Raw genomic sequence first — 10,676 nt, forward strand, 5'->3', positions numbered from 1 at the left:
TAACCTCACGTTCTCTATTTCTTTTAAGTACAGGTCTTTAACATCAGCCGTGTCAATGACAGACCAGGGTCAAGGTCCTACTGCTGGAGTTGATGTAGAACTACATCAGCACTCATTTATTTGCCTGAAGGAGCTTTTTTCAGTGAAAAGAAAGGTTACATTTAGATCATGTGGAAACATCCAGAGGCTTGTAGAATTGTCCCACCCACAAATATCGATATTTAATGATAGTTGTAGTCAGTGTGTGTGTTAAGAAGAGTCACTGTGCAATATACTCTGTTTACTTGGCTGTCATTCATGTGAAATTGATTGACAATGTTTTGTAATTCCTGTGAAATGGATTCAGTGCAGTCAATAAATTCTGAATATCTTCAGTGACACAGATATCGTGATGTATCGTGGATGAAATTTCTTGCAATATATCGATTATCGCAGAATCGCTGTATCGTGATATTTTCGTTATCATGGGCGAAATATGGTGATAGTATCGTATCATCAGGTACCTGGTAATACCCAGCCCTAACCCAGCATCAGGTCTTGTTGCATTAATGCAGTTCAATCAAATCAACTGTGGCAGGACTTTTTCTTTTCTACAGTACAGACCTTGCTCAAAGTATTGTCACTTTGCAGTTGCCCCAGACAGAAGTTGAGATTCTTGAACTGGCCTGCCAACATGATCCTCCTCTGTGAAAGGCTTTACTACTCTGGAGAACATTGTTCCAAACATTTCCTTCACAGGCGACCTTAAATTCCACCCTCTGCTGTTGGCAAACAGATAAACACACCCGAAGAGATCTGGAAACATCGACATCAGATCAACGTTGGCCGCGTCCTCGGGACTGCAAACAGAGAGAAGAATGAATTGCACTACAATTAAATAAACAATAAAGGAGCTGTCAAAAACGGGTGTGGCTGTGGAGATCTGTGTGATGGAGGTCAGTAAGAGAGAAAGGATGAACTCATTCCAGGAATCAGGTGCAGTTTGTGTTAACATTGACTTTAGCAACAGACACCAACACAAGCAACCACTTGAGGGGGCAGATGATTCAAACAACAGCAGTATTGTAACATGAAGGCAGTGGAAGTGGGGAGATGGAATGCCACATTTATGACTGAATGTTATCAATAACACCTTTAAGGCCCTTCATCATCTGTAACTCAGTTTGACTTACTAGTGCTCGTGGAGGTTTCGTATGAAGCGCAGGAATGCCAGTGTGCTGTCATCGTATCTGTTTTTGGGATCCATCTTCTTCACCAACTCTGCCAACTGCAACACCAAAAACATCTAGTCATTAAGTGGAAATAAGGAATAGAGAAGTTCCAGTTGTTGGACAGTTGTCACCTCAGTTTTCCACTGTTTGAAGGATCCATCCCCAACACATTTATCCAACGAAGAAATTAATTCCTGGTCAGCATCTTTCCACTTTTCCACCTCCTTGATGTTTCCGATCCTTCTCAAGTATTCAAATCTCCTGAAAAATGAAATGCGTTTAAGATGCTTGTTTAGTGAAATGGAAAACGAGACAACATGTGCAGTTTTACTAGCCATGTTATATCCATTCATGGCTCCCAAAAGATGGATCCTAATTAACCTAATGACCCCTGAAATGTTCCTCAGTGAAATCATGAAGTCCAATTTCCAATTTGTCCAGTAGTTTGGTTTCTGACCAAACACATGCAAAACTAATTCACGTCAACCAAGTTTAGATCTGGTTGTGTTTGGTATGAATTAGCATGCGATCATGCAAGACTAAGATGGTGACCATGGTAAACAATATACCTTGTTAGCATCAGCATGTTAGCATCGTCATTGTAAACATGTTAGCATGCTAATGTTAGCATTGAGATGAAAGCTCCACTGTGTCTTTTAGAGCAGCCTCACTGAGCCACTCGTGGGCATCGACTCTTGTTAACACAATGCGAGCTGCTATACACAGAAATAAAAGGTGACAATGAAACTGATGCTACCTGTCAGGTTTCCAGAAGAAGGGATGACTCAAGCATTCCTCCACTGTTGGTCTATTTTTTGGTTCCTTATGGATCATCAACTCGATGAGGTCCTTTGCCACCACATCTTCAACATGGTCCAAAGCGTACAAACCTTCATCAATGTTGTACTCACATTTATGAAGCTTGTCGCCGAAAGGATGGTGTCCTCCAGAGAGGATGTAATAAATCAGCATCCCTGCCACCTAAAAATTGAACAGATCATTTGAGCAATGATAGGAGTATTCTTCAATTATTCATCAATGCAGTTTGTGTTGTAGTAAAACTGACCTGTACATCAGTGTTTGACTTGTATCGTATGTCAGCTTCGTCTGTTAAAGTCTCCCTGGCCTTCCAGCATCTTGTTCCTGCACTGCCTGTGCAATAAGTTGTTTGGCCCTTGAGTAACCGTCTACTGATGCCAAAATCTGCTAATCTCGCCCTCCCGTTAACATCTACGGGACAAATAAAAAAAAAAAGGTATAATAATTAAAATTTGGAATACTGTTACAGTCATTCTGAATTTCTGATTTAATTTCATTACTCCAATACATTTTGAACTTTTCCTTACCAATCAAAACATTCTGTGGTTTGAGATCACGGTGGAGAATTGGAGGATTTTGACAATGAAGCACTTTTAAACTCTCCAGGACCTGATAGACAAGTTTCTCTTTCAGCAGACCACCATCATTGTTTCTGATGCATTCTTCCAGGGTGTCTTCACAAAGCTGAAGACCAAGATATCCAAAGTTCTCATCCTCTGCAAAGTCAACATATCGTACAATAGATGGATGATCAAGTTCTGGAAGTCGTAGAAATCCCTCCTCATTCCTCAGAACTTGATAGTTGCTTTTTTTCATTCTCTTGATAGCAACCTCAGTGCCATCATCTCTCAGCCCCAAGAAGACGTCAGTACCATCACTGCCCTCTGCTATGCGGAACTCTTCATCTTTCACATAAATCATGCTCCCAACTCTGGTTACTCTGCTTCCATCAGTGCTAACCAGCTTCTGTAATTTTTCTCTCCACCTCTTGCTGATTTGTAGCCATGTGTGTGTATCTGATGACACAGTGGTGTTGGAGTGGAGTGGCTGAACATTTGAAGTTGACTCCACAACAGGAATTGATGTTGGATCAGTTGTATCACTCAAATACTTGTCATTTGGGTCTTCTTCCTTGTCTGTTTTTTCCTTCTTCTTCTTTTTCTTCTTCTTGTTCTTCTTTTTCCTCCGGCCAGGTGAGGCTGTACAGTCCTCACATTCCACGTTTGGTTTTCTGAAATAATTGTTCAGTTGTCTGAGAACTTCTTTCAGCTTGTCATTGTTGGTCATTTCTGCAGACATCAGTATGTCCTCAGGCACTGCAGTTATCCCCACTGATGTAAAGATGTCACCCACATGTTCAACTGAAAGTAAGTTTGCAATGACACCATATGTGAAGACTCTGATCTCTAAGTGGTGATGGACCTTTACAAAAGGGGCAACTGTTTGGCATAATTTCCTAACAAAGTTCAGATCCCAGCCATCTGTGCCTTTTGTTTTCTGTGTTATCACATACAGTGTTTGCAGAACACCTTCACATACATCAGGTTTATCTTTTAAGCAAAGCTGGTCCAGTAGTTTGGGGACTAAAGCTTGTGCTTGTTCATTTGGTATTTCCTCCAGAGTACACAGAACTGCATGTAAAGTAAGAAGAGTGTGATGTACAGATTCCTTGGGAATGTTTGGAAAGCGTCTGACTGCTCCTTCAATGTAGGTGTTCAGATTTCTAGTGTCCCTCAGCCATTTAATACTTCCCTGGCAGTATTTCGCTTCATTTTGCCCAGTTACATTAAAAAGAACTTCAATCATGGTCAGATGTGTCTGAGGATCCTCCAACAGCATGTGACTGTAAAAGGTTTTGAACACTTGTTCAGGTGTTTTACTTTGCACAGCAATTAACATATCCAGGAAATATCTGATTACAGAGCAGAATTTATCTCCTTCCGATGCGAGCTTGTGAATCATCTGACTTATTTTTTCATTGTGAGTCACATGTTTAGGATCATTGACAGATATGGGTGTTGCCAGTGCACCAGCAGAGATGAGCACTTTCACAACATCATGTCTGTCATACATAGCAGCAGCTTGCAGTGGTGTGTGAAACTGTAGATTACATACATTTGGATTAGCTTTTGCTTCAAGCAGTATTTCTGCAAAATCAAGTGGTGCTTTGTGTAGTGAGACATAATGTAGAGGTGTGAAGCCTAGTGCTGAAGCATTGTCTGGGTCTGCACCCTGCTGCAAAAGGAAAGTAAAAATATCCCTGTTGTGAGTTACAACAGCAGCAGTCAGTGGAGTTATGCTGTCTTTACACTCTGTGCATGGGTAAATGCCATTAATGTTGTTCTCCTTTAGTAATCTTTTCAGCTTCTTGAGGTTATCGTCAATTACACACTGTATTATAGGATGTGTTTCTGTTGGGGGTGCTGGCAGTTGGAGCTGTCCGATGATATTCATTTCTTTTCTTCAGTGCAACTGAAAAAGAGAAGGTTAGAATAGTACTGTCACATGATCTATGAATCATATCATATTCACTTTAAATTATATTCAGAAACCTTTTTTTTAGGTGAGGTACAAATCCATCAGAAGACATTCCCTGTAACTACATATAAGTACCAGAAGTAATGCAAAATCATTTCTACAACTTGAAAACTCATCTAACTACTACACTTGTCCTAACTACTAGAATTGCTGACAGCATTAACTACGTGTTTGTTACACAGAGTGCAACACTTTCCCTCACTGACATTTAGAATTTAAACTTCCTCCTTCAGGTCTGCAACAGGAATTAAACTTAAATAAGCAGAGCTGTGGAATTTCCATTAATAGACTTTGGTGGTCGCAGGTTCAAGGTGAAATATTGTGTTTTCATGTAAACATTCATTCTGATGACACCAAATAACCACAACAGTGGAAACTGAAGGAGAGTAGGTCTACATGACTGTGTTTCTTTAAAGTGAGAACACTGATTATTTTACAATAAAATTTGAAGGTGAATGTTAAGAGACTTGTAGGAAAATCAACTTACAATGTCGAAGTAAGGTGTCCACGGCAGTATGAATTCTATCGATCAAAACTTAACATGCTGTGCTTTATCTGTAGTTCTTCCTGCCTCTGACTCTCTCTGTCATGGACAGGAAAATACTGTTTGACCAGATGGGTTAGGCCTCCACAGGATGTGGGAGGACTTTGCCCTTTTACTCTTTTAATTCCTGAACATTAATATGTGACTGTTCAGTCAACATGGTCTACATACAATCTACAAAGATCGTATCCAGCGTTAAAGAATACCTGCAGGCACTATTCTGGATTAAAGAATGGGGCAGTTAAAAAGTAATTTAACCTCTCTGTACATTAACAGTAAATATTTGGCTTAAAAGACACTGGAGCTGAAACCATGTCAGATATATGATGGTAAAGCACAAAGATATTTGTAGTAATGACATAGATACAACATTATCTATGAGAAAGTTTAAAACAGGCCTGTTAAAGGGATATTCCGGTGTAAGTTTAATCCATGGTCACCGTGAAACTGTGTTAGACTCCCTCTCGAGAGATCGAGTTTGCAGACTGCTAGCTAACGTAGTTTTAGCATCCTCAGAAACGACCGCACGACAACGATACACTGCAGTAAATAGGTCCAAATATAAAACCGCCATCAAAAAGCCTCAAATAATGCTCAGAACAGCACCAAACTTCAGCAACATTAGAAATATTATTTCGAGGCATCAAACATTTGATATCATTGCTGCATTTGTCGGAAAAGATAAACAAAACTCACCTCTCCAGCTGCAGGTTCGTTGTGGGGAAGCCATGTGAGTCGATTACCGAGTGCAGTAGGGTTCCGCAGCTCAATGATGATCATTACTGGGGGACTCTACTGCACTCGGTAATCGACTCAAAGGGCTTTCCCACAACAAGGAAAATTCTCGGGTGGTGAGTTTCGTTTATCATTTCCGACAAATCCGGTGTGAGAGTTTAACTGGCGTTCATTTTAACTGGCGAGGGTCCCAGATGTGTGGTCTGAGAATCCCGTCTGGAGAGGGGTCCTCGGCCATGTCCGCTAACCAGGAAAAACATTCCGATCACCCTGCTCATCGATCCAAGTCATGTATATGTGTATTAGTTTTGACGTGGCTTGAGCACTTTTATTCCACACGGAGATCCCGAGGTCTGCTACCTGCAAACAACTGTTAGACGAGCGCTACAGAGCACATAGTGACAGTGTAGGTGACTGTGACGATGCCTGTCCGAAAATACGCAACTGTCTATAAATCGTTCAAAAGTGCATGTTGTCGGTCTCATATCTTTGTCGTGAATGTCTATACTTACATACAGCTGGTGGGTGGAACACTATGAGGCATTTGTTCACGCTGAGCGTCTCGAGAGCAGCGGAGACGCTGTTCGCTGTCGCGTTGAGTGCGCAGCGTCCAGGTTAACTTGTGACACCTCTACCATCGAGTATTTCTTTCATTCCGCGCTGCGTTCAAAGTTACTGAATGAAAGCCACCGTTCCCAGCCGCATACATCGTCACTAAGCTGAAGCCAAGGGGATATGAAAACTGTATACACTGTCATACAGCCTGCTTGCCAAACAGTCTGCAGAGTATGTTGACACCCAGCCCGAACTCAGCGGGAGGTCGGTCAGCTGTGGCAAAGCGTGAGACGCCCAGATCAACCTGTGATACAAACACCTGTACCGACCATGTATGAAATAAATTAACTAGCCTACAATAGATAAACAGTAACAATACAGAACTATATATGCAGACCTCCTTAAGTCCTCCCTGTGTTTGTGAAAATGTACCTAAAGTGGTTGCACTTAACACATATCAGCAGCCTGGATTTCAAAATCACTAAAGAAAAATGAATACAGTACAAATGATATTTCAGTCTATTTCAGTGTGAGTTAATGTTTCTTTTTTGTCCTAAGCCACACACAGCAAGCAACCCTCGGGCTTGAGCATTTATCACAATGATATTAACTCAGCATCATTCAATTAATCACAACTTGATTGAATAGGTACAAGTGTGCATGCTGCACATTTTATTGGCATCCTTTACAAAAAAAGTCTCCCTCAGTTGAGGGACGACCAACACACTGGATGTGGTACCACATGGTGCATGTGGTGCACTCAACCTGAAAGGGAAACAGAAACAGATGTCAGATTTTGCTAAACAGGGCAGCATCAGTCAGGAAAGGGTGTGTACGAATGAAGTAGTCCAACACTGACTACACATTATTATGTATCATTATTCAAGATATTTTGACAATGTGTGCTAAATTCTTGGTTTAAAACCCTAGCTTGGGTCAGTCTTGTCAGTGTTCCTTCAGCAGCATCAGTGTCCAAAGGCAGTGCAAAGACATGCAAGTGAGTATAATGAAACTATGCATTTTCAGTAACCGTGTGATAGATAAGAGTTCACCCAGTGTTGTGGAGGTAACCCATCTAGGGTGGATCCCCATCTTCCATTTTGTTGTCGGTCAACATGAAAATTCACCGTCTTACCCACTCATCCACATCAGCCCCTGAGCTCTCCTCCCCACAAGCCCGACACAGGTCTGACAGGTCATCTGTAAACACAGACCAGAAAAAATTACAGGTATTTATATAATGTCAATACAGACACAAATGTTTCAGTGTATCTGGTGGAGAAGTACATACCAGTGTTTGTTAACAGGGCCGTTGCCATTTCCAGCCTGATGCTGTTTACACCCTGCTGGTCCACTGCGTAACTGATTATGACTCCTTGCAGGATCTGCTCTGCAAGCTGAAAAGTGACCGCTTTATATCAGAAAATGGACTTATGCTGATGATGGATTGCCAAAGACAGTCAAATTGCTACCTTGCAAACAAACACACCACATGATGTGGAGTCCAGCTGCTTCGGGTGGTCCAAGGTTGTGCAGGACCATCGTCCAATTGCCGGACAATGTTTGCGAACAAGTGCTCTACACAGACAAAACATTGATCACAGCTCATTATGTCTAACCTCAGCTCATTTAAGATCTTCACCAATTAAATGTCAATTAACTGGTGTTGAAACAACTTCACAAGGACAACAGGACACAAATAATGTTGTAATGTGTTGCTGCCACAGTATCATCCAAAGGCAAGGAATACATTAGAGTTGACGTTTCACTCACCTTGTTATGTCCCTGCAGTGGTCCACTTGTTGTTTTGTGGCCCCAAATGGGTCCACAAAGAGGGCTCGGTTTTCCTTCATATACATAATCTATGGAAATGTAAATGATGATTACAGCCATCCACTTGTACACCAGATAGTCACATGATTTGTATCCACTCAGTTAACTATTACTCACAACAAGTGTCCAGTGACCCTGATGACATACGGCCCCCGCTGCCACATCATGGTTGCCAAGATCCAGCTAAAAAAAAAACAAAAAAAAAATACATTTTACACAGAGACATCTCAATGCATAAAATGTCACTATTATAGGAATTGGCAGACATGGCACTCACTCTTTTATACTGTTTCTGGGATCCCTGCCAGATGTCAGACATGGCAAAAGAGTCAATCATCTTCGTTCTTGTTCTCATGCAGACCAACAGTAAATATGCACTGACAATCTGTGAGTACAAGAGTGACGACGTTACACTTTGCTAACTGAGAAAAATATTCAAACAATGAGAACTTAAACAAGAGATTACTTCCGTCTCCAACTCCTTTCCTGGGGCCAGGTGCTTCAGTGTTTCAGAGAACACTTTGTATGGCCCCACCCTGGACCAGAGTGTCTCTTGACGGCCACCTGCCCATATGTCACTGATTACTGCAAGGATGAAGATCAGTGACAGTTATTTGTGAAATGCATGATTGATGAATACATAATTTAATGAATCTATACTCACAATGTTCTGTATCCTTTGCAGGTCCTGGGGATTTCTGGCAGCCTGGTGTCCCAGAGGATGTGGGTGCATGTGTGCTGTTTGTGTGTGTCTGTTGTGTATGTGATGGACCAGCCAGAGGAGAGGAAACCAACACCTTTCTTAGTTTGGCAGGGACCCTCTCCTCTGGCTGGACATGGTGCGTCAGGTGGTCTATGTTCACCTTCATTTTTTGCTTTCCCCTCTGGGACACCAGGTCTGCACTCTTCCCCTCTAGTGCGACAATTTTCAGGGGGCCAAGGAAATCTGCCTCGAGCTTGCCCCCCTTGCGTTGCTCCTGTCGTCTGTTCTTCTGGAGGACAAGCTCGCCGACTTTAAAGTTGTCCTCCTGGCCTCCATCTTCTTTCCTTTTTCGGACCTTGTCCTGACTTTTCCTTACATTTGCAAGAACACGTCTGTGGACATCCTCCCTCATTTTAAGGCCGGCACAGGGTTCTTCCGGATTGAGGAGGCTTGTGACTTTGTGTTCTGTGACCTGTGACAAATCATGTGTAGTGGTTAGACACACGCACACACACAAAAAAAAAGGGTGAGAACTTTGAACAATCTTACTTCAAAGTGCTGTGGCACCTCTGAGGGGTACATCGCCTCCCTCCCAAACATCAAGTAATACGGAGCTACAACTCATTCCGGTATTGAAAAACAAATTATACCTCTGTATTGTTCCATTAAGTTTCTCCACAAGGCCATTGGTTTGTGGGTGATATGGGGAACAAAGGCTCCTTCCAATGCCCAGCTTTCACAAAGCTCATAGTTGACCTTCAAGTGATTAGTTGGATAAAGATGACATGACATAAGTCAGTACAGCAGTGGTTGCATACTGGGGACAAATGAGGCATCATCACTGTACCTTATTGCAGAACTCTTTGCCCTGGTCTGTTAGCAGTCTTTTAGGTACACCAAATTTGTAAAAGAAATCGAGAATACAATTTGTCACCTCGACTGCTGTTTTGCTCTTTAGTGGGTAGGCCTCTGCCCATTTGGTGAAATAATCAACCATGACACATATGTACTGGTTGCCACCACCTGTGAGTGTAAGTTTACCCACCAAGTCCATCCCCACAAGCTCAAGAGGCTCAGTCACCTGAAAAAAAGACAATAGGACATGAGAATGTGATCAGTGATGTGTTTGAGAGCTGACTGTCTGCCATGACTGTTTCTACCTCGATTGGGTAGGGCTGCCCTCTTTGTTTGGCACTGGGGACACTGAGCAACCTGTGAGGAACCAAAAAGTCAAACTTGTCATGAACAGACACATTAGTTCAGTGGTACATCCAGCCAGTCCCAACTACATTTGCAAGAATACACATTACACTCACAAGTACACCAGGACAGGACTGTGGCAGTTGGATGTAAAGCAGGTTAAAGAAGTGTGTGTGTGAACAGCACATGTATGGACACAAGAGTCTGAGAATACCAACTCACCCATTTGCGGATGTCGTCCAACATCCCTGGCCAATAATACCTGGAGATGATGGCACTGTGGGTCTTCTCCACACCACAGTGCCCACCAAAATGACTGCAGTGGAACTCCTCAAAGATGGAGTTGGCCTCCACTGCAGTCATTACTACTTTGGCCAGGTGCTCAGAGCCATCCTTCTTCCGTCTGCAAACATAGTGCAGGTCCCCATCTGATGAGTGAGTGGTACAGTGTTAGTTTTGTAGGTAGCTAAACCAAAGCAGATTATTGTTGTGTTCAAGGGTTGATAGAACATGCATCCTTACCCTTTATTTTGAAGTT

The 10,676-nt window shown here is 42.3% G+C and overlaps 1 protein-coding gene across 1 annotated transcript; it reads right to left on the minus strand.

Annotated features, from left to right (window-relative positions):
• Positions 1-331: 331 nt before the first annotated feature.
• LOC115590291 (serine/threonine-protein kinase ppk4-like) lies at positions 332-4,220 on the minus strand. Its single transcript, XM_030431622.1, has 6 exons — positions 2,558-4,220; positions 2,278-2,441; positions 1,969-2,192; positions 1,343-1,472; positions 1,173-1,267; positions 332-839 (listed from the first exon to the last, which is right to left on the minus strand). Exons 1-6 carry the CDS (start codon positions 4,101-4,103, stop codon positions 620-622), a joined length of 2,379 nt encoding a protein of 792 aa, XP_030287482.1. The 5' UTR covers positions 4,104-4,220; the 3' UTR covers positions 332-619.
• Positions 4,221-10,676: the final 6,456 nt, after the last annotated feature.

Source organism: Sparus aurata, chromosome 10, assembly GCF_900880675.1.
Source record: "Sparus aurata chromosome 10, fSpaAur1.1, whole genome shotgun sequence".
Classification (NCBI taxonomy): domain Eukaryota; kingdom Metazoa; phylum Chordata; class Actinopteri; order Spariformes; family Sparidae; genus Sparus; species Sparus aurata.